Below are 25,078 nucleotides of genomic sequence, written 5' to 3'. Positions count from 1 at the left end.
CTCGTTTAAGAATCGAACGTTTTAAGGTTTCGTAGTGTTCAGAAACATCACTAGTAAACATACTAGATGTTACGTACCTGTTGAATTCGCGCGGTAGTGCCTTGACTACTGCGAGGAATTGTGCACGTGTGTCGTTCACGCCGTGCTCGTGGAAGTCGGCTTCTGCGTAACAGAACCGGGCTTCTATATTGTCGGGCCGGAAGGGCTTAATATTTTAAGTTGAAACTCAGAAGCTGTTCTGGCAGCAATATGCTATTAGGAACACCATTCTTTTCATTTCTCTGTCACTGATTTTGTTTAAGTTGACCTCAAAGGCTAAGCGCGGTTTCGGTCCCGGCATTAGCTAATGTCGGTAAACAGGAAGAACAGGATTGTCCAAGTCACTAATGTGTCGCCATCCGCGACATCCGAACAGTTACGCACATTGTTTGGTCATGTTGGAGTCTTGGAGGAAGTTGTAGTTTATCCACCGGACGATAAGGAAGAGTTGGCCAGCAAGGTAATTGCCTTTGATGTTACACTATTGTGTAGGTTTGCTATATACGCTACCAAGAACCTATAAATGCTGAAGTTGCGCTGCATCTGAACAATACTGTCTTCCTCGACAGGGCGCTGATAGTCCTTCCATTATCGGGTGACCGCGATGCTATCCCAGATGAAAAGTATGCCAATCTTGTTAGAGCACCTCCAAATACCGCTGCTGGCGTTCTCCCACGCACTGCTGATTGGCCTCTTGATGTTATTAGCATGGTAGTCGGTCGTCCTGGTGAGCAGGTGATACACACTATGGAGCCTCGTCTTTCCAGTCTGGCATTCCCCCTGTACCCGCCACTTCCTGCCACTACTGACGGCAGTCGCATAGAAGAAATTCGAAGAACAATTTTGGTTACGAATCTTGATCCAAAGACAACAGGTGATCAGGTACGTTCTAGTAATGCTCGTGACAAGAGAAATCTCAGAAGTCTGCTCAGGATGCTCTATGGGCGTTATGGTTAGTGAAGCTAGTAATTATGTACGCCGCAAAGCAGTGTGTACGAGTGGAAAACTAATTCCTCAACAAAGAATATCGGAGCACTATAAAGTGCGAAATTCCCCCAAGATCTACCAGATAGTTTAATAAGTTTAATTCTGAGGCTTTTACATTTGTGCGTCTCAAGTTATTGACTACAGGTGTTTTGTATATGCTTCGAATAAATTACCAATAGTACCTAACAATTCCTCTGTGCTTTTTGTGTATCGTGTTTTCCAGCCCTACTGGTCATCGACAGTGTGCCATCGCAACAGCACTACACCTAATCGATACGTAAATAATGCTCTTGTGACTGCGATTCCAAAAGGGTCGGTGGCTTTTCTGTACATTTTTGTCTTTTCTTTTTTGTTTTTACTAATTAGTTATCACTGCGTGAGGCCAAACAGGGTCCTCTATCCTGCTAAGGCAACCAACTTGGTTTACAATTTTTATAGGATATTCCTATGCTGTACCTGATTCTGCGATTTCAAGGAGTTCGCATCTGACTAAAGGTAACTAACAGGGTTACCTAAGTGCTAGTCATGCATATCCTGTTTTTCACCAGTTAGCTTTGCATTATAAGTTCTCATTTGGCAATATCCATCCATTTTATTCGTTTTCTTTCAAGTCCATTTGATTTCAGGTACTAGAGTTCTTCAACAAACATGCCGAAGTACGCTGTGTACGGATGGCGGGGACCGACTTTGACCGAGCTGCTTATGTCGAGTTCACTCAACAACCGTCAATTATTAAGGCTTTCGGTCTAATGGGGGCCACACTGAACGGCCGCCAGGTTTGTAACTCTTTATAATTAATTTGTTACAGATAATGGTACAACACTCCAACTGTGCGATTATTAAACCTGCCAACAATGTTGCTATGCTTGATGAGACATCAAAACGCTCAGTCACAAACGAACAAGCTTCAAGTGTTGGTGGTCACAGTAAGTTTATTTCAGTATAGTTATAATGACTTCCACGTAACATGTAAACATATAGCACGTCTTGCTAGGAATGGAAAATTTTTTCACAGTTAGCTTTTGTCATGCTAGAGCGTAGATTTCCGTCCCTGCTAAAGATATACGTGTATGTTTGAACTACATTGCTCTAGAACCATGCCAACACATTCCCCTCCGCTTTAGTTTATCTTGTATAAAACAAACTGTAAAAGTTTCCAACTAGTTCATATACACATATTTCGTAATTTGAAACGCTTTAGAGGCCTTGTTAACTCTAAATTCAGAGCAAGAGACGTGGGTGTCCATACAAATTAAATGACCTTGATTTAGTCGAGGTTCACTGACTCATGCGTGTGCACTGAATTGTCCCTTACTAATTGTTGGGTTCTTTGTTGCTGGTTGAGTGTGGCAAGTTGAACCGATGCGCACGTACTGGGTTTTACGTTGTGCATGACTGGCCAGCAAACTGCCAAAGTTCTAAGTTTTAATACTTCACAAAACACACCGAATATCTGGTTTTTCATAGATCATTACCAGATCAGTGGTTCTGAAGTATACTGCTTCAGAAGGCCTTGTACATCAACTTGGTAACGCAAAGCAATTAACAGTGATTTAAATAAGTCTAGGTGAAGTGTATTTGTGTATTCATAAAGCCAGGCAGGTATTCCTATTGAAAAATTTAAAAGAAATAACGGACAAATATTGCATGATTGTTCCTCAAGTCTACAGACCAGTATGTTTTTTTGCAAGATTAATATCGATAATAGTAAGGTAACTGTAGGTAAATACAACAAATTCAAGTGTTGGGAATAATGCCGAATGAATTACAAAGTAATTAAAGAATAAAAAGGGTTGAGAAGTCGTTCATAAGTGGTGAATAAGCTATGTATGTAGAGTCGGCATCACTCATAAAACTAATTGTTACTCGAGAGATATTACAGCTATCCAAGAACCACAGAAAAGAATCCATGTATCTTGTTAATCAATGCCTTAGAGTTCCATTTACTTTACTAACGTCTTTCGGCTACGTGGTTGGTAGTACATCTTTGTATTCACTACTACTATCCTCATTTAACGCCACATGACTTATACTCACTTTATTATTAAAAATTCCCGTAGTGTAAATTCGAACAGTAATGTTTCCGGTTCTTGAAATCCAGCAATCTGTGTAACCCCGCACTGATCGTAATGTTTTCGGTTAGATCACTAAGCTTTATTACAAGTGTAGTAACATTTTTGTACAGTTAATAAAACAAGGTTAATTTATGGGTCACTGGTGACAATTAAACAGATAACATGCCTAATCATAACAATTATTACCATTGACTCAGAAATTCCTACTGGTTTTATGTTCTTGCATATTACTTATTAAAGTATGACGTAATGAAAATCGAACTGACTTTCCTTTTTTATTGTCCAACATGTTGCTTAATTATAGTGCGTTGGATTTAAACATCCATTTAGTGACCAAGAAACACTTGTTTGAAGCAGGTTTGATTATGATCACTGTCAACTTAAGCGGTCTCAACTATGTCATCTATCTTTTTTTTTCTAATCTTAACAACTGAAGTTACACAAATAGTGGGCTCTATCGACTGCAGTTTACTATAAGAAATATGTTTTCTCTTTGTTCTGTAAATACAATTCAGTTACCTAAATGACTCAAAGTACCCATTGTGTACGAGCAAACGATGCTCACTCAACTTTACTTGCAGTATATTCGAGTTTATCGTATTAATTGTTTCTGCAATGAATGTTCGCAGGCTCGACCATTAAATACTTTAAAAATGATTTGACTTTAATATTGAGTTTCGATCCATTCTTTCGTACCATTTATTAATATGAATCACTTATACAGTTATCTATGATGTATTTTCGTGTGCTCAAGGTAGCAAACACAGTGATCGAAGGCGCTCACGTTCCCGATCCCGTGCTCGACGTTCTCGATCCAGACGCAGGTCAACTTCAAGAAGATATCGTAGTCGGTCTAGAGATAGGAGACGCTCCCATTCTCGTCACAGTCGAGATAGAAGACGGTCTCCAACGCAGTCACGCTCCAGGTCTCGCGGACATCGCCACCGCACACGTTCGCGAAGCAAGGATTACCGGAGAAGTGATCATACTAGGTCAAGGTAAGTTGATGCCAGCTTTTCTGAACGGTGATTCATTCAAAAACATCAGTTTGTAAGCGAAAGCCTAAATAGTAACCTGTTATATGAGTCAATGCTTGTGGCTGCAGGATATTAAGAGATCTTTTGTCAAGTGCAGGGCGTAGATGCGGTAGTTAAGCTTGCGTGACGTGTTGAGTAATGCTATGTAAAACACTCATTCTCAAACTTACTGTACTAGGAGGTTGCTTAATAATCGCATTGCTAAATACCGTGAAATTTTTTTTACAGACAGACATCTCCAACTATACCACCTTCAATTAGACCAGTAGGATTTAATCACCAGTTTCAAGATGACATGTATAGAATGTACAATGAGTTAGAAACATTGTGTCAGAATACCATACGGTTTCGTGTAATAAATATCATTTGGATGATGTAATAAGGCTTAGGTAATCATATTTAATTACGCCACAACAAAATGTAATCGGGAATGTTGCAACTAAAAACTAAATTATCTGTACTACCTCGGAAGTATACATGTTCATTTCGTTCCCTATCTCCTTTCGTTCTATTTAATTACCTTCAACCCCCTCTTCAACACTGAATTAATTTTCCTTAGGTGCAACGAAGTACTTATAGTTTTAATAGTACTGATAGGAAAACAGCTTTCCAATTGACAATTGTGTGACTTCTATACTTCTGAATTAAACTAAGGATTTAGACCAATAAGAGTATACTGTAGTACATGATTTTCACGCTTTACAATTTCACTGACTGCAATGACAGGAAAATTTATTTTCAAATATGTTGATAGAATTACATCAAACTGCACTAAAGTATCTAAGTTCAAGTTTCTGTAGACTAGATTGTAAGAAGCTGGTGGGTTTAGTATCCTCGCCATCATTAGAAACTCGTAACTATGGGGGCAACATCACAATTGTTCCTTCTGTTTTTTGAACACAGTATAGAAGTGAATTCCCAATGCAGAAACTTTTCTAACCTGACACTGAGGTCAGTATCAATACTATCATAACTCAATACAGCTTTACATACATTACTTCTGCTAGTCCGAACTTATAGATTCCCAGATTTGACTGGCGGTTCGGTAGAAAGTTCTGCACATGCTGATAAGACTAGTATTTGTTCTGCCGTTCGTTCACGAAACTTTCGACACTAATTCTCATCTGTTTTACTACTCTAGGTCTCACAATCGCAAAAAGCATCGGCATTCTCGTTCGCACTCAAGTCGTCGATACTCACGTAGTCGATCTAAAGGTCACCGAGGCGACCATCGTGACCGGCAAAACAGAAACACCCGTGAAAGGGATCGGACAGGGGACCGCGATAGGGATCGTGAAAAAATCCGAGAAAGAGGACGTGAAAAAGAACGGGAGCGAAATCGTGGACCTGATCGCAGAGATCGTGAAAAATATCGTCACTGTGAAAGAGAATCTGATGACAGACGGGATTGCAAGCCGAAAAAACATCGAGATGTTCCAGCGAAGCAAAGTCACAGCAACGGATCAGTTCGACAAGAAAAGAGAGAAAAGAATTCAGAAATTAACAACCGTCCGAGTTCAATTTTGGATGAGGTTCCATCCTCAAAGAAAAACAAACATACGGACAGTATCAGCAGTTGCAGCGACATTGAAGATGACAATAGTAAGATATGTCCTGCTGATAGTATGGAGAATGGAAAGACTCAAAGTGATGACGACACTCAGTCTAGTAATGAGCAACCACCTAAACCTACAGTTGTGGGTGTGAAGCTAGCAGGCCCTGAAGATATGGACCATTTATCTCCCGAGAACGTACAATCAGAGTTACCCCTCATTTCACACATTTCACCTGAAAGCGACTCATCTGGTGAAGCTATGGACACAGAGGCATAATTTATCCATTGAATACCTTAATTTTACTAACCAATGTATCATATGTAACCTTCCGTTTTCGTTTTAAATTCTGATGTAGCGGGGATCAAGCAATCAGTCATTGTGATGTAGAGATACTGTGACAGCAAATAAATTTCCTCGAATGGAATAGAAATCATCTCAACAAAACAATAAAAGCAGGACCTTATTTTTTATTTTTATTGAAAACAATCAGAAGTTGAGAATTAGTTCAGCGACATGTTGTGGAGTATACAGTTGTACAGTCGTATCGCTTTCGGAACAAGTTTGGGTTACATTCATGATTGCTTGGTGAACAGATTGGTAGTAACTATGAATCTGGTCAGCAGAACGACGACGAACCAGCCTTCGTAACTGTTGGGAACATAGTTTGTTTATGTCAGGAAGGCATAGTTTGTCTGGATTCGATAAGTAATTATTGAAATCCACCTAAGAATAAAATAAGAGTAACAGTGAACGGAATAGTTTGATTTTGAGCTGATGAGTAGTAGTCCTTATTAACGTAGTTTCATTTCAAGGCAGAGTGATACATAAACACTACAAAATCGGGTGATTAAGGATTGACACCTATAAGCATTTGGAAATAATACTTGGAAAAAGTGAGCGATCGAAGTAGCGGTTACTGACCACATGTTTGAAAGTAAGCAACTTAGTGATAGACATTTTACACCAATGCGCTTAGTAATCACTGCATGGCTGTCAGTATTTCAGTTTGCTAGCGATATTAACTGTATACGTGTGTTACAATTTAAAATGGCGTACTAAATATCAGTGTTAATTTACAGTCTGTAATATCAATAATAATTCCCATAATAGGTGATTTAAGATGGTCAAAAGGAGACCGCGGGTCTCACGCTACTTAGTGTTGGACTAAGCGGGGGTTCTCATTTTCAAGGGAACTGGTGCTCTGTGTTGGATACAGGCAAGTGTCATCTGCTGGACAATTCGAGGTGGTTATGTCATGCGGTATGCTCATCTGGTTAGTCTAATCACGTTTAGTCGTAAATTCATAGAGGGTAGTTTTGACAAGTCGACAGTTAGCAAAGGTTACTAAACATGTATGGTGTATTTTGAAGTAGCAGTGTTTATTGCATTCAAAATAGAGCTAAACAACTTACCAGCATGTCATGAAATTGGGATATCGTGTACTGGGGAACATTAGGATCCTGAACAGTGCCAAGTCTTTGGTTTATTAACAGAAGACCTGTCCTTTCGAGTATAAAGGAAACTTGTGCGACAACCAGTGAATTCAGACAGTTGTCTAACTTCAGTGCAACTTGTTCGACTTGACTAGAAGTGAAGGGCACCCCTGAAAGACTAACCTGAATAGCATTAAAACAGTTGGCTAGGTATATTGATACTGAAGGATTATCAGGTGGGTTGGTGGGCAGATGGTCGTCCAGATGTCTTATGTGCGATAGTGAATTAAGGTTGAGTAAGCTAGCAGACTTTTCGCAGTAAGTGATCAAAGGAGATACCAAACAGTCGATTAACTGAAATGAAGAAGAATGTCCGTACGGCAAAAAGGTAAAGAAGTAAGAAATTAGATTAACACTGCTTTGTACACAAAACTGTGAGGTGTCCGCATATGATTTGACTGGACTCGTAATAATAACTTTGAGTGAAATCTAGCCACTCTAGTCATCAAATAGAGAGGAAAGAGTTAACAGCGACATGTTGAGTGGCCATCTAGTTAACTGAAATAGATTTTTCGACCCTACCATAATGTAATGCGGCTTCTATACAAGTACATTGTGCTCTTGGGGCGTTTTATGTCCTTAGTCAACTAAGAGCATTATGTCGATGAAACTTTGGATCTTAATTTCGTAGGTATGCGTTAGTGAATAACGAAATAGAATAAGTCAAATAGGAATGTTATTCGAAACATATTTCATGAATCCATTGATGTAGATAATCAAAGACGGCAACCGGAGAAGGCAAAACTTTGAAATCTTTTTATAGGTGTTAACCTAACTCGAAACAGACAATAAATAATATGGGTAAGGTGAATGTTAGATCAGTTAACATAGACAAACAAGTATCAAATTAAGAAGATCACGAATAAAGGTGGACGCATACCGGTCACAAGTGCTTAAGAGAATGGAGTTATTAGAAAGGAAAAGATGACTGAATAGTTACAATATATCTGAATCATCAACAGCTAAAATAGGCTCACCTAGGGGTTATAATAGACAGTAACTAAGCATGTTACTAGAGTGGGAGATTCTGCAGATCCTCATCCGGTGTTTTACAAAAACTATTTGGAGTACCAACAATATATTAGTATTATCTCAATTATCTCTCATTTGAAAAGCGAAAAATGAGACTATATGTGTATGGAATAAACTACGGTTTCTTCGTTTTCATGGTCATATCTGAATTTCTAAATATTGTAGTATCGTACTACTCACATATGACGTTCCTAGTTTTTGCTTAGACACAAGTGTTAAAATCAAAAGAGGATTATTCTTTCTGTGGAACTTATCAATCGACCAAATAATAACTATGAGAAACTTCAGAATTTTCATGAATGTCCTGTCTTCAAAAAACACTAGTAACTACATATGTGTCTGCAACTGAGAAATTATAGTTATCTCTTGAAAACAAAAATTATACATAATGAAATGTGAGGTTACAACAATTCTCACGCTTCTAAAGATGAATCAAGATGTGTGACAGCTCTAAATGCTAAGAGTATAGAGGAAGTACATACATTACTTAGTAGACGTGGTGTTTTCCAAAAAATATCTATATGATCCTGTAGTTCTACTGATCATTTATTTTGGATATACATTGAAATCAATTGCAGTCCTAAACATCAATTGGAAGATTCAAGTAAACAATACTAAGTGAACTTAATATGTTACTTCTCAAACTTTCAAACGTAAGATTCACTTAATCAAAATCCTAATACATCCAATGGACGATTTAATGTAAAACAATAACAGTAGATTTAAAAAGGTAGAGACGGTTTGTGAAAAGGCCTACTCATTCAAACAGTGGTTGTACTGAGAAGTTTTGCCACATTAATAAATAGAATACCTCTGCACGTTCGACTTTCACTTCATCGTTTGGCAGTAATGAAATATCTTGATCGCCGACCATTTGGATAAGTAATTGTAGAGTGTCAGTGATTAGTTCATTCGGAGATAAATTTAAGTTTGGATGGTCAGGCTAATATAAATTGTAAAGAAAATGAAAAAGAAACAAAAAAATAACTAACATAATCTTATTAATTGTAAGAAAATCATTATTTTTTTGATTATTACATCGCTGACTGTATTCTGGTAATCTATGAGTACATAAGGAAGAATCAGACTGATAACTAGAGAGAATATTTCTTTAAAATACATTAACAACAAGAGCGTAATAAAGAATATGTAATTTCAACAGTTGAGATCATGAGTCAATTGAAGCTAGACCACAATGAAAAACCTGGAAGCACTGGACGGCCGTTTCGTTCTATTGTGGGACTTCTCAGCAGTGCGCATCCACGACCCCGCCTCGCGGGATTCGAACCCAGGGTGGGCACTGATGAGGAGTCCCATACTAGGACGAAACGGCCGTCCAGTTGCTTCCAGGATTTCCATAGTTTGGAATATCGACCACCTTCCAAATCGCACGCCGTCCTCACGAGATAAAAACAGCGATGGAACAAATTGACTATGTGTACATTATTGTCCATTTGTTGGAGTTAAATTCCGATGAACGATTTTTACAATCACAATTTATCCCAGAACGTTTAGCCTTACGAAATGTCAGTAACGGAATAAAGCATATTATCGAGAAAAGCCAAGTATGAACAGCTAAACACATTAAATACAGGTGATTTTTGAGATATTCACATTGACAGAAAAATATTGAATTCTCAAATCTAATGGTCTTAAGATTTCTATACGTCATGTACAGCGTCTACTTGGTGAATAACACTGATAAACATGGACATGGTGTTTTCATTCCTGGACTGACTTTATACTGAAATATTGAGGGTCGGGTGATTTTTTGTTCGAGTCGTTAAAAAAAAAGTAACTATAAACATTTTGTCCCCGTCTTTGTTAGCATAATGTTTATCAGGCATATTATTTAGTGTTTTTTATAGCGAATTCCAAGCTATTTTTATCGACAACATATCAATAGTTAATGTAGGAAAATTTAGTCACCAGAAATTTTACTGTATTAACAGAATGATTTCTTTTATTCTTCTGTTATGATTTTCAAACAGCAATGCCATAGTCATAGACAAAACTTAGTATTGTGCTATTCATGAAGTTCAGAAAATCATAACAGGAGCATAAGCATACAGTCATTCAATTCAACGTACCACTTATTTGTGAATGTCTGTATTGGCTACTGTAACCTCATTACAAATGAGCTATACACTGTACATTACCTATAAAATTTAACGAAAAAGGAAATCATAACTTGAAATTCTTACTTGTTCTAGAGTTTGTTTAACAAATTGTTTGAGAGTGCTTAGTATTAGCCTTTTACAGAGCTTCTGAACTTCATCTAGGCATAAATTGAGTGAGGCAGTAGATTTAATCAGTGATCTAAATAAAAACGATGAAAACAGAACTTAGATTGAAGTAAAATAAAATGATACACACTTTACTGAAAGAAATTTTACGATCAACATAAAATTAATGCAGATAATCGGTCGTACAAACATTTGAACACTGAGAAATGAGCTAGACTAAACATAAAAATGAATTATACCAAGTGCCCGCACGAACAGAAGAAAGTGAAGTGAAGTGAGTTTCATAACCGTCACTCAGTAACTGAGCCCAGTGCTCATGTCTCTTAGTAATGGATTATGAAATATTTAGTAGGTACTAAGTTTCCGAGACTATTTATTAGTTTAGTCATGTTAGTGTGTAAGTGTTCTTTGTGTTGTTATGATAAAAACTATGGTAATCATTTTTCATCTCACTTTCCGGTAAGTAATAAGCATATTAAATCAGCTTGGCTGGAATCACCATTCTAATGCTAGATAGATCCATTTGTGTGAAATCTGAACACTTGATTAGATGTCGAGCCGAGTCTTTCTAACCATTTAATTATCTATCTGATTGGTTAACAAGATGTTTTTAATACGTTTTAACCGGTAGAAATACTTTAAACTGATTAAACAATAAAGGATATTCTCGTTAGTTAATATATTTTCTCAGATGCAACAGAAACTTTATGTAATGAGAAAATGTGGTGGATACTACTTATATCGATATTCATAAGTAGTATATAACACCAATCAGAAGTGGAATGCTTGGCTGCAGAAGGTTGGGAAGATCGAATCGAAGAGAACGGAAAAAGAGAGCAATTGTAATAGCGATAAAGGAACGATGAAGTTTGCAAATGGAATATTAAATTTATCATTAAATTTTACGAAAGAACTCTATAATTTCGTGTTAAATAATAAATTATTTGTACCCACTTGAGGCTTCGTTCACTACAAATATGTAAATTTACATCGAAACCTACTGATAATTTTATACAACACATATTCTATGGGTTTTCTCTAAAAAGTTGACTTGGTTTAGCAAAAAATAATACTGGTCTTTTTAAGTGAAGCCCGTAGAAAAATCTAAATACTTTCCTGAGATAAAAAGATATTACCGATTACGATGTTCATAAATTCGAATCCCCTACTTGACTACAAAAGTCCTTTCTAAGCAACCCACTACCGTACATTATAAATCAGGACACCTCACGAAAACAGGGTTTATTAATCCAATCCATCAAGAGATTGGGGAATTACACTATCCACGTTTTAAGAACTATGTATCAACCCAGCACATAAATGAAATCGAGAATATTTACATTTTGTGATAACCATTTAATCTTAATCACATTTTACAATTTCATTGGATCCACACTACTGCCAAGATGTCCTAGAAGGCAATAGTAACTGTCGCTTTCTTAACTTAGCTGATTTCAGATGTCTATCTTGCTAGATAGGTATCTCAAGTCTATTACGCTATCAGTAGCCTCATATATTGCTTTATTTGTGATAGGAGTTATAATCGTTACTGAAAGAATTGTAACGGTGTATATCACATGACAGGTATTTCGTTTTAGTAAAAAGCTGTTACAGAAAAGCACTAGCAAATCAACAAATAGGTCTTATACACATACATACACAATCTCACAGAGATCAATAAACTTTTGATTTATTAACTATAGTCACACTTACCTAAATGTATGTTGATAAAATCTCATAATATTATTCATTTTATATAGTGTAACGGCATCATGATGAGATACCAACATGTTTTCCATGTTCAACTAAAAAGTAAAAAAAACTATTCTCAACTAATTGTTATGCATATTTAATCTAAATCTAAAGCACAAATATATATAAATTTAAATCAAAGACAACTTTACATAGGAAAAAAAGATTTTAATTACTTAGAAAACAGTCTTACATTCTAATATTACAGAAGTTTAAAACGGAGGGGTTTTCTGAGGTTCGATGCGAATCACCTGATAATACGATTTGATACACTAGCTATTATAACTGGGGGCACTCTAGATGACAAGAGATAAGCAGACCAGATTAAATCCGGATACATGATCAACAATTTTGAACCAGACAATAGATCTGACTAATAATTTGACACAAAATACAAAGTAGTCAAACGGTGTAAAGTCCGAATACAATTACAGTGGAAAAGAGATTCGTAATATTAGAAAGTGTCTCATACATTTAGCATAGATACTTGTCTACATACGCTCACAAACCAATAAAAGTCCAACATCACATGTCATTATATTTTTATTTTAAAATCAAAAACAAACTTAACAATATTGATGCAGGATGCGGTTGTTCGTCACTTAGTACATGGAGTGAAAAGGAAAAGGGAACATATGCCATAACAGAAGGAATTGATTTAGATATTTAAGATAATAGTAGTAGTAGAAAGCAGCATAAAGATTAAAATTATTTGAAATTAAAATTAATAAAGATCAACCAAATCTTCCAGAGAGAGAGATCACAATGAATTATGAAGAGACGGATAATTACACTAACAAGCCTGTTTGATGGAAGATCTTACGTTTTTTCTCTCTGACAGAATAAGTGAATCTACCTTTACACCCAACAGTCAAAATCTACTGCCGACTACTATGGCCACTGTTGCACTTCAGGGTTGTTTGTGTAATCTTCCACTGCTCATTGAAATTTCACAATCTATCAACATTAAATGAATTAATAACATTTAGGGATACAATGTCTTTTATGAAGTCCTACGATATGACTCGACTGATGGGTTAAAGTAATTTCCAGATGGATAAAACAATAGACATATTTTTACAACCATTATTCAAGCATCATACCAATAACGATTATCCCCATTATCGTTTGGGTTTCGCGCGATTATAGTAAGCAGTGATTAGAAACTTTGGTGCAGGTGCATTCACTATTTGCCTTCTATTAGAATCTGAGTCTTAATATTTCCTTAATACAAACCACATGGCTTTTAAAACCTCACGCTTCTGAATGGAACAAATATTAACCAGTAAACAGCCTCAGGAAAATACCAGGCAGTTAAGTATAGATTTAGCTGAAACAACAGTTGAGTGTATGAGGAAACAACTTATTTCACCTACTAATTTCACCCTGATATAATTTTATACGACCATTCATGCTTTTCCATTATCTATTCATATTTTAGCTTTATCTCTTGTCGCCTCTCCAAATATCTCCATCCCTTTGTTAATCCTAGTACACCTTTGTCTTGACCAACCAAACAATTATCAAATCATGTGATAACGGTTGATTCAATTGACTCCATTACACCTATCAATAAAGGGTCAGATACACAAAGACCCGTCGAATAAACAATAAACGTTGAAGCATACCACTCCAAATAACTTAAAAAGGTTGCAGTAGCAATGTAGAACCCTTTCTTTACATTGAGGGACGAGCTCAAGTAAGACGATTTGTTTATATTCAGTAACCAGGTGAATATTCAGCAACAACTGAACTCAAATCAATCACCTTGAGAAACCCTCAAGGTCAACGCTCCCAAAAAGTATCTGGGTTGCACCACTTAAGGTTGGATTCTGTAAAAGAGCTAAAAAGACTGTTTTAAAATTTATTAAAACGTGGAGGTGCTTTTCGTCTAACCCATTATATTGAATACTCGACGTAATTCTTCAATCTCGCTGTTCTAAAACAAAAGACGACTGTGAAGCGCTAAGAGTTTATTTAGTCGAGAAATAAGGTCCTGCAAGTAGAATTATAGGCGACCTGTAGCACTGCATTACTTGCTCAGTGGTCCCGAAATACTCAAGCAATGCTTCGAACTTATAGTAATAAGTAAACTCAACCCTTAGGTTATTTAAAGATATTTGGAATATAGTATATTCCATTACATTAAAATGAAGCAATTGTGGTTCCAGTCTTTAGAAAGAATCACGTAATTTATACAAATCTGCTTCCAAACTATCAGCTTCTATCATACGCCGCAGAATGTTTGTATCTCGTGAAAAGCGGACTCATGAGAAACAGTTCGGATTCCCATCCAGATTTTGAATGCATTGATGACATTTCCACCTAACACAAAATGTTGGAGCATTGTAACACTTGTTGCAAATCAACAATTGTTGTGTTTATTGGCATCAGGCCCATCTGAGATTTGTTGAACAGTAACTGAGAAGAATTCATATTGAGTGTGTTTTTTGGTTGAACTGTGTCTTTCACCGTAAAATATTTATATCTATTGATGACACAAAACTCCGCTTGTCTATTTTACTTTAAATGTTAGTTTATCACACAGTGCAGCACATTTTCAGTACTATGTTGTCCGAAAATTTCAAGGAGTTTTACTATCTGACAAGTTTTTCAACCTAGGTGCTACGGAACTTTCGGTGATGTGTGGGATCGTAAAATTCCGCCTGTAGTTCTTCTAGTGTTACTTCAGGTTCCAAGCTCGTGTAAAGGAGGACGTCAGTGCATGGGGTCAGTAACCCCAAGCTGTAGAAGACGACCTTGCTAAAAAACGGAAACCAAAAAAAGATATTTAAACCATTTTAACTCTGTAATGAGGATTCGAGTATTTGTATTTGGAAGAATTATCACTCTACATGGTGAAAGCCAAGATTATTCGGAAATTACGAGGTCGATGCCCCCTCTAACAACCAGAGAAACAATTTTTATGGGCACATGGAACGTTCGGACAATGTGGAACACTGGGAGGACCAATCAAATAGCAGTGGGAGTGAGGAGATACAACTTGGTAGTACTCAGAATCAGTGAAACCCATTGGACCCCAGTTGAAAAAAAAAGATTGGATTCGGGAAGGATGCTGTAATACTCTGGTTATGGAGAAGAAGGTGCTTCGCACACACAAAGAGTTGCGCTGATGACATCCAGAGAAGCACGAAAAGGATTCACAGAGTGGGAATATCACTGATCAACGACCATCAAAACATCCTTCAAAACAAAGGAGGGAATCACGATGAATTTTATCCAGTGCTATGCACCCACCAATGATAACGACGACGATGATAAAGGTCAGCCCTACGAGAGACTGCAATCAATCATGGCGAAGCGCCTAAAAAGGAACTAACCATTCTGATGGGAGATTTAAACTCCAAAGTCGGAATGGATAACATCGAGTATGAAGATATCATAGGACGACATGAACTAGGAGAAAAGAACAAAAACAGGGAGAAAATTGCTTATCTATGTTCATCCAACAAATTGGCTATAGGAAGCACAATATTCCCACACAAACGCATACACAGAGCTACATGGATCTCACCGGATCCCACCATAGAGAACCAGATAGATCACATTTGTATAAATAAAAAATTCAGAAAGACAATTGAAGACGTGAGAACCAAGTTTCAACAGAATAGGAAGAAAGATACATTATCGAAATACCAAAGGAAGGGGATCTGAGCAAATGTGAGAACTACAGAGGCATCACACTCCTGTCAGTACCAGAAAAAGTCAATTGAATTATGAAGACCTCCACATCTGAAGAGAAGCACGGAATATAGTTAACATCTTGGATGCAACTAGACGATTTGGACTTTGTAGATGACCTCCCCTTTCTATCTCATGCACACAAACAAATGCAGGTCAAGACAACCAGTGTAGCAGAAGCCAGTGCATCAGTGGGACTCAAAATACACAAGGGGAAAAGCATGATCCTCAAATACAACACGAAGAACACCAACCCAATCACACTTGATGGGAACTTTCACGTACTTGGGCAGCATCATCGATGAATAAGAAGGATGCAATAAGGACATAAAATAAAGAATTGAGAAAACAAGGACAACATTCCTACAGTTGAAGAACATATGGAACTCAAAAACAACTGTCAGCCAACATCAAAGTCAGATCATTCAATACGAATGTCAAAACAATTCTACTGTACGGAGCTGAATCTTGGAGAACTAATACAACCATCATCGAAAAGGTAAAAGCATTTGTGAATAACTATATACACAAGATACTGGATGTCCGTTGGCCGGATACCATCAGCAACAGCCTACTGTGGGAGAGAACAAACCGAATTTCCAGCTGAGGAGGGAATTAAGAAAAGACGCTGGAAGTGGATAGGACATACATTACGGAACTCGTCAAATTTCATCACATAGTAAGCTCTAACTTGAAATCCTGAAGGGAAACGAAAAAGAGGAAGACCAAAGAACATTGCGTCGAGAATTGGGAGTCTGCATCAACTAGTCAATTTTTGAAAAAAATAATGAAACGAGAGAAATATTTTCGTAAGTATAATAATCAAAGTAGAGAGATGTCTCTTAAATAAGATGGAGTTTAATAATCAGTTTTCACTTAGTTTCGTGATATGTGGCAATCCAATCTCGTATTCTCATTCTTGACGGGTTTGATAAATTACAGAAGTACATTGTGAAGTGAGCGAAGTGAAATACATAGTAAATTACAGTGATGAGTTTTCGATATCACTTTCATACTTTTTATTAACTGGTTTTGTTAATCTAAGGCTCAAATATAAAACGTTAGTTTACGCAAGATACTCAATGTCCGTTGTCCGGATACTATCAATAATAATCTGTTGTGGGAGAGAACAGACCAACTTCCAGCCAAGAGGAAATTAAGAAAAGGCACTGGCGGTAAGTAGGATATACATTACGGAAATCATAAACTGTACCATGAGGCAAGCCCTAACTTGAAATCCTGAAGGGAAACGAAAAAGAGAAATTTCAAAAAACACACTGCGCTGGGAATTGGAAGCAGACATGAAAAGGATGAATAGCAACTTCAAAGGATTGTTAGTTATGTTCATAACTAACCAATGAAATAGTTGTTTAAGCGCCCACCACGTCGATCTGGTCTGATGTGTCTATAAATTATCCCTGTTGCATAAGACCTACCAATTGAAAGATATTATTATCCTATTACATTAGTGTGACTCATAATTTTATTGATTTCGATAAGACACTCAATAATGGTCGGAACAGATAAATTTTACAGCTAAGTTGTCCTTGTTTTGACTATAACTTTCACGTAGACTCTGTGATCGCCAGTAACGCGTTTACGGTTCTAGTAGTATATCTGTAGGACAAATTAAATCTTACAAGGATTGCCCAGGACGTGGTTGGATGGAGAGTGCTGGTGGGCGGCCTATGCTCCTCGATGAGAGGTAACAGGTGTAAGTAATGCATAAAAAAGAACTGCACATAATCAACATTTACTTTAGAGACCACCTTACAACAAAAACGAAATTTATATTACCACATTTACTGCATGGAGATGAAAAAAGTCGTGGGAGCAGTATAACCATGAAGAGAAACTCCTATATGCACTTTACTTAGAAATGCAACTAATTTACCAAATAATTTTTAATGCGTTCCTCTTTGAGTCACATTTGTGCTAGGATTGATAATACTGGCGGTATAATAAATAAACTAACATATTAAAGCAGCTGGCGGAAAAAACATACATGGAACTCCTAATCGAACGTAATGAAAAACTTACTTTAAGGTGAGAGCATAAACTCTCGGTAATTGTATCCAAACAAATGATCTTCAAGTCTGCAATTACTAAGAAAATGAAAGAAATCAAATACCCATTAATTTAGTTCAAACGGACGAGTTCTTAGTTAGTCAATACAGTGCATAACCTAACAGCCATATCCTCCGGTTCGAGTAAACAAATTATACCAGTAGTCATATAAAATTCATGAGTAGCAAAATGATCGGGGTATATATGATTTTGAAAAAGATGAAGATATAAATCAAGATACAAAAATAAGGGATGCAGACATGCAATAGAAATTGTAGAGTAATATAGACATACAGGAGCAAAAAAAGATAAAGAATAAATCGTCACCATCGTGACCAACTATTAGATATGCTGCCTATTAATTCCAAGCCCTAATAACAAACCATGCGCGAGTTCCAGTTAAGTGTCGAAACCAACATCATAGCTTAGACCAACAGTCAACGACTTGATTAATTAACGATGAACCTTGGTCTGTTAGCTCTCCACAGTTTACTCCTATACCAGCTGGTCCTGTATATCAGAGTAGGCCACAACTAGAGAATCATAAGACGACTCCCAACCATCCTGATGGAAGAAGCTCTATAGCCAGATCAATCTGCTTGGTATTTTCACCTACTACTCAACGCCTAAATCCAGAATTACCATCTCTGTGGATTCACTCTGCGTTTTAGATTGAGCGACTGGGTATAGTTCAAGCTTACATAAACATGCGAAAATGGATACTAACCAAGAGGATGAAGATCACAATCCACTTGACTTACTAATCTTCAACGGCTACAAAAACTATAATAATCTTATCATAATTTATTTAATTCCACTTTGATCTTCTACTTAGTTTTATTACTATACAGCGTCTATATTTTCTAAGACTAGTTCCAATCTTTAGCTCACCCAGAAGCAAATTACCAAAAACAGAGTGGGGAGGGTTAACTAATTGGACAGATAGCTCTTACTTGAGGATATACCTGATGTATATATCTGATTCATGCTAAACAATATTTTACCAAGATATTATTCTAGGTACTATTATTAGTGTTATTACTGAGTACACTAAGTTATCCTTATTTGAGTTTGGAAAATTTTCATAGCCAAAATTTCTTAACATTTTGGAATGAAATGAGGAAATAACACCCCCTCCTGACTAATGAGAAACAAGTTTCTAGTAATCTGACATTAAGTTAAGAGGTGATATTTCTGTTGAGTTTGTAAACTGAAGAGAACTGAGAACAGTTGATTTGTAATTTTAGGACTTTAATATTTATCTTCCGCATGGAAAATATGTTGAAATATGGGATCGAAATAACGAGTTTTTGGTTCGGTTAAACTTGGGATTGGTAAAATAAAACAGGCGATATTTTGAATTATCCATGAGTTTTGTGGTAACAATTTTGTATATTAATTTAACTTTTATTTTCAGCTTTTTGTGAAAATTCTTCACCTTGATCGAACACAGTCTAGAAACACTTTTATTTCTTGATTAATAATTCATTTAGTCTTCAGCTTCTTTGACACACGAAGATAACATATGAATGCATTTCACAAAATCGATCGAGAGAAACAGCCTACTCGACTAAACTACTAAATAATGGTATCCTAAACTTAATTTAATTAAAGAGAAACTGAAATGATGATTATCAACAATCTTGTTGACTTTTAAATTATTAGGTACTCATGGATTGTGAAACGAAACCAACTGAAAATCTGGTTAGTAATGAGGACCTATCTCGGTGTCATATTTGAGCCCTATGGGATTATAGAGAAATACAGATAAGCCATGCAGAAATGAGGTCATGAACCTCAATGGTTTGGGACGAATTTATTACCGGTTCAACACTAGTCCGGGTTCCAAAGGAAGGTTGTAAGCTGTAAGTCTAGACACAATTGTTAAACAAAAATAAATCATAATAAGTTAATCATGAAATGTAAAGTATTCATACGTGTATCGTGACAGTTCTTGCATAAGCTATTTATATACTCTTTCTCCGAGGCTGTAATTTGATGAACACAAGCAAGTATATCACTCACAATTCGCACATGATCACGTGGTTTTTCTCTTATGTGCATCGTATATATTGTGCCAACAGAATGATTCCCGACAGTGGAATTCGAGTCAATTTCAACTGAGAGAACATCAAGAAAAGATTTAACAGAAGCTTTGCGACGAGCATTAGCGTATTCATCAAGAGAGTACCTGTATTGGTAAAGAAAAAACTGAATGTCGGAATAGTTTTTAAATATTATTCTAGACATACTAGTTAGTGACATTTTTCTAAAGAAATGAAACACAGAACGATCAAAATTTAACAAGGTACAACAAACAGCTTTATTTGGATTTGGAACACATACATAGCTTAAACACATAGTGACCTATAAAGTTTACTAGAAAGGACTATTGTCATTAGTTATGTAAAATCATGCAAATACATTATTATTTAAAAAACAGAATTCGATGTAACTTGGTTATAACACATTACACCTAGTTGCAGTATTAAGACTTCATGCTAGGTTAAATTTATTTTAAGTATACATCAGAACAATATGAAGAAATATCGTAAATACAAGTCAGTGATGATATAAAAACAGCAGCCTACATTTTGATTTTAGTTACTGACATATCGTCAGGGGTATAGACCGAAAAATTGTTGTTAAATATTCCACATATTATTACCCAAATTCGCCGTCTACTTTATTAAATATTATTAATTTGGATGTATGATCACATAATCGTTTCTACAAAGGTGATTAGAGTAGAATCTATCACATATGATCAAACTGTTTGAATAACGCTAAACCATATGTACCAGGCTACGCCTAAACAACTAGAAAGATATTAAAATGAACTGCAAAAAAACGATTTCTCACTACCTGACTAAAGTGTAATTATGATGGTCGATCTATGGTTAAAAAAGACTACTTCTAATCTTTTCTGTTCATACACATCTCCAGCCTGTAGTATAATTGAATTAAATTTTTGTTACGTCAACTTAAAGATGAAAATTTTATACTTTTATATAATTTCAAGATTCTTAGTGGAGATCATCCTAACACCACAAAAATGTCTGGTGATATTAATTTCTTGGTGGATACATGCCGGCATGGTACGTTTAAAAACTTTTACCTTGCAATAATTAGTCTGATATATGAAAACCGTTCGCAAGACTTGCTTGTGCAAAACAATATAGACATTTGCTGGTTAGGCGTCCTATGTTATCGTTAAAAAGTTTTTAGTCAAAATGGTTTCATTGTGAGGTTTATAAAAAATGACATCTTAGAATATGTCGAGTTACTGAAATCATTAAAATGTTCCGAACCTGATAATATATTTAACGTTTTATGCATGAAATATGTTGATGTTTTGCGTCCCATTGATTATAATATTAAAAAGTTAACACTAAACGCGGACTACAATTGAAAATATAGATAATGTAGAATGACCCAAAGTTTCAACGCCATTCTTGTAAACAAACATGTGCAATATTATTTCTATGAGCAAACACTTTTTGTCGTTCCTGATCTGCATACTTTTAATTAATATCGAGCGAAGCTTTCGATCTAACTAAACACATGATGGAGTTACGTGTTTTCGCTACTATTCAAAACAACGTGTACTGTTATAAATAATAAATCCCTGAATACTTCCCATTCTTTACTACAATAACCTATTTTTGGCTGGATTCTTGAGGAAAGACTACACTGAATACATATACTGGGATGGAAAACTGTTCAAATTATTGTAAATTATTTGCACGTTGGTACACTCAAAATTGAGCTACATTCTGTGTGGAGGCTACCGATACCAACCTGTTCCCAAGAATAAAGTAGGTATTACTGGACTGAGGGTTGGGACCAAACAGCTGAAAGTTTATGGCTTTAACTATTAAGACATCGCTCTGTATTAAAAAGTAATGAGAGCCGGAGTAACAATAAAGATAAGAACTAATCACATCACAAGTTAATCATACTTTTTAAAAACTCAAATTATGCCAGCAAATGTATGACTGGAAATATTGCAGTTTGCTTAAATTGGATTGCATTCTACACGAAGTAATTTCAAGATCTGTTATAAGAGCGATAGTACACATCCTTTTAAATATGCACCAAAGTAAAATGAACATCACAGTTTTTAATAGACAGTCAGATAGCTATTATGAACATTCAATCGACAAAATAAAGTTATCAATTGATGGTGAGGATAAAACTAGCCTTAATAAGACGACTATTCCTTCTAAACGTCCGACCTGTTAAAGTACACGGAATATTAATCGATATTTAAAAAAGTATTAGACATGATCGCCACACTATCTCTGAAAAATCACATTCCGACTCTCACAATGAAACATATTTTCCAAACGAAAATTGATAAGAATATGAGGAAATAAAATACTTTCAAGTAGAGTATAAGAAATAATAGACTTAAGCGTTTACTTTAGAAGAACTGGTTTATTTTGTAACTCGGACAAAGCACGTTGAAGATATGGAGATATCTCAGGTGTTTCATGAACATGTTTCATGCATTCATCTATCGAAGGATTAAGAAAAATGGAATAATTTACTTTGAGCCCATTCATAAAGATTTTCATATGCTCTGTCCAAAATTTCTGTTGCTTCATTCATCAGTGAGCAGCTAGAGAATAAAACAATCATAGAGTCGTGTTACCTGAACGTTAATTCGTTTAACTGCAATAACTCTTTACATATATTTTTTATTTCTTTGCCATGTAAAAGGGCTGAAAAAAATGTATCGTCTATGTGGCTAATTTTAGAGGACAATATATGTGCATCTTCTGCAGAGATTTGATATGAACCAACTAACAGTTCCAGTAAATAAGCTTTGATCTCCGCCACTTTGCTATAAATGAATTGCAACGAAAGATAAGATACTCAAAAAGGCTTACCTATCAGATCTCAATTTTTGTGCTTCTTCTACTAAACACACCGTCTCCGATTTAACAGACTTAGTTAGTGAGGTGATAAAACTCAAAGGAACCTACAGTCAATGTCCCATTCATTCGAAGACATGTTTCTAAAATACTGTTTATACAAGTATCTAGAGAGTCTAGACGCTGAAACTGTGAATGAAAAAAGAAAATAACATACCTTCTTAACATCACCAAACGATGCCAGAAGGTCTTGATAGTAACTTAACTGGAATTTTTCCAAATTGCTACGAAGGGTCCTGCGATTGCTAATATAGTTGTTTGACATGAGAGGAAAAATAGAGTCTAATCCATTTAATAATGGCTACAAAGCATTACAATAAACAAAAACATTACTCCTTCATTCTCTGGCATTCCATTTACAATCCTCTGTATTTTCAGTAACAAGGGATTTTGATCCATTTGATTTACAGACTTTGAATTTAATTCTTGTCAGGTTTGAGCTTGTCAGTATAGTCTGAAAAATATCATTAGTTTATTGAAAGCAGGAAAATTGTTTGAAATTATACTTAGCTTATGATGGAACATTAAATGTCTATCAAGAATCTGAACGAAAATGCCAGGAAGTAACTTTGAGGCAGACCGCATTAAAAATTTGCCAGTCCCTACAAAAATTCAGCCAATAGTTGGGAAGAAATTTGTATAAATTACGTGATTCTTTCTAAAGACTGGAACCACAATTGCTTCATTTTAATGTAATGGAATATACTATATTCCAAATATCTTTAAATAACCTAAGGGTTGAGTTTACTTATTACTATAAGTTCGAAGCATTGCTTGAGTATTTCGGGACCACTGAGCAAGTAATGCAGTGCTACAGGTCGCCTATAATTCTACTTGCAGGACCTTATTTCTCGACTAAATAAACTCTTAGCGCTTCACAGTCGTCTTTTGTTTTAGAACAGCGAGATTGAAGAATTACGTCGAGTATTCAATATAATGGGTTAGACGAAAAGCACCTCCACGTTTTAATAAATTTTAAAACAGTCTTTTTAGCTCTTTTACAGAATCCAACCTTAAGTGGTGCAACCCAGATACTTTTTGGGAGCGTTGACCTTGAGGGTTTCTCAAGGTGATTGATTTGAGTTCAGTTGTTGCTGAATATTCACCTGGTTACTGAATATAAACAAATCGTCTTACTTGAGCTCGTCCCTCAATGTAAAGAAAGGGTTCTACATTGCTACTGCAACCTTTTTAAGTTATTTGGAGTGGTATGCTTCAACGTTTATTGTTTATTCGACGGGTCTTTGTGTATCTGACCCTTTATTGATAGGTGTAATGGAGTCAATTGAATCAACCGTTATCACATGATTTGATAATTGTTTGGTTGGTCAAGACAAAGGTGTACTAGGATTAACAAAGGGATGGAGATATTTGGAGAGGCGACAAGAGATAAAGCTAAAATATGAATAGATAATGGAAAAGCATGAATGGTCGTATAATATTAGTTTCAGATTCAGTTTCAGTTTGGGAAGGACAAGAGGCTTGATCGCCTATGTAAGTCCTGGCAATGGTGGTCTCTCGGTTGATCCAACTTTCTTTTGAAAGAGTCGACGGATCGAGCCTCAAACACGTCCTGAGGTAATGAATTCCATTCATTGATGATTCGATGGGAAAGTCGATATTCAGCTGACAAGTTATTTGTCCTGGCCTTATGAACTTTGTTGGAGTGTCCTCGTAAATTCTCTGTTTTGGAAGACAAGAAAAATGAGGGCATATTAGGTGCAAATTTATCACTGAGATATTTGCAAACTGCAGTCAAGTCACCTCTAGTTCCTAGATATGACATCGGGAATAGGTTTATGTTTGGTACCTGTTTTTAAGACAGGACTTACTATGGCGTTCTTCCAATCTTCTAGTAAACGACCCTGCTTTATGGATAGATTAAAGTATATACTTAAAGGTTTCGCAACGAATTTAGATAATTCCTTCAGTAGCCTAGGATGCAATTCATCGGGCCCCGTGGATTTACCTATGTCCAGCTTATTTAGCAAACCAAAGACATCGAGTTCTTTAATGGTCACGCTATCCAGTGTATGTGTGGGGAGATTTGTATGCGCTGACGGGAAGGGTGCTTCTATGGTGTATACTTTGCTAAAGTAGTTCGATAACACTTGAGCCTTACCAAAGTTGTCCTCCACCAATGATGCGGCAG

General features: G+C 36.1%; 2 protein-coding genes across 3 annotated transcripts; one reads left to right on the top strand and one right to left on the bottom strand.

Annotated features, from left to right (window-relative positions):
* Positions 1 to 134: 134 nt before the first annotated feature.
* SREK1_1 (Protein srek1IP1) lies at positions 135 to 6,023 on the top strand (the record flags this gene model as incomplete). Of its 2 annotated transcripts, XM_035730558.2 has the most annotated exons (6): positions 135 to 499; positions 532 to 921; positions 1,653 to 1,802; positions 1,835 to 1,952; positions 3,856 to 4,099; positions 5,280 to 5,970. In XM_035730558.2, exons 1-6 carry the CDS (start codon positions 347 to 349, stop codon positions 5,968 to 5,970), a joined length of 1,746 nt encoding a protein of 581 aa, XP_035588062.1. In that variant the 5' UTR covers positions 135 to 346. The 2 variants fall into 2 exon arrangements, with proteins under 2 accessions (XP_035588062.1, XP_051073482.1); XM_051213704.1 differs by having other exon boundaries at positions 1,653 to 1,952; positions 5,280 to 6,023.
* Positions 6,024 to 6,143: 120 nt separating this feature from the next.
* On the bottom strand, positions 6,144 to 24,360 carry COG6 (Golgi transport complex subunit 6). The gene is made up of 16 exons (XM_051213693.1): positions 23,675 to 24,360; positions 23,575 to 23,646; positions 23,260 to 23,528; positions 23,084 to 23,227; positions 22,978 to 23,049; positions 22,882 to 22,940; positions 22,644 to 22,835; positions 22,540 to 22,610; positions 22,412 to 22,505; positions 19,924 to 20,177; positions 17,960 to 18,024; positions 12,179 to 12,270; positions 10,424 to 10,538; positions 9,031 to 9,162; positions 7,107 to 7,481; positions 6,144 to 6,417 (listed from the first exon to the last, which is right to left on the bottom strand). Exons 3-16 carry the CDS (start codon positions 23,323 to 23,325, stop codon positions 6,181 to 6,183), a joined length of 1,968 nt encoding a protein of 655 aa, XP_051073481.1. The 5' UTR covers positions 23,326 to 23,528; positions 23,575 to 23,646; positions 23,675 to 24,360; the 3' UTR covers positions 6,144 to 6,180.
* Between the last annotated feature and the right edge of the window lie 718 nt (positions 24,361 to 25,078).

This window comes from Schistosoma haematobium, chromosome 1, assembly GCF_000699445.3.
Source record: "Schistosoma haematobium chromosome 1, whole genome shotgun sequence".
NCBI classification, from domain to species: domain Eukaryota; kingdom Metazoa; phylum Platyhelminthes; class Trematoda; order Strigeidida; family Schistosomatidae; genus Schistosoma; species Schistosoma haematobium.
Note: the sequence above shows the minus strand (reverse complement) of the source record. Positions and strands in the feature narration are given on the sequence as shown.

What these genes read in the sequence shown, in the direction of transcription:
- COG6 (XM_051213693.1), bottom strand. Translation starts at nt 23,325, where the DNA reads ATGGATCAAAATCCCTTGTTACTGAAAATACAGAGGATTGTAAATGGA. An exon ending in TCTTTATGAATGGGCTCAAA is followed by an intron (nt 22,506 to 22,539) that starts GTAAATTATTCC and finishes ATCCTTCGATAG; the next exon opens with ATGAATGCATGAAACATGTT. An exon ending in GTTTATGCTCTCACCTTAAA is followed by an intron (nt 12,271 to 17,959) that starts GTAAGTTTTTCA and finishes TTTACTTTTTAG; the next exon opens with TTGAACATGGAAAACATGTT.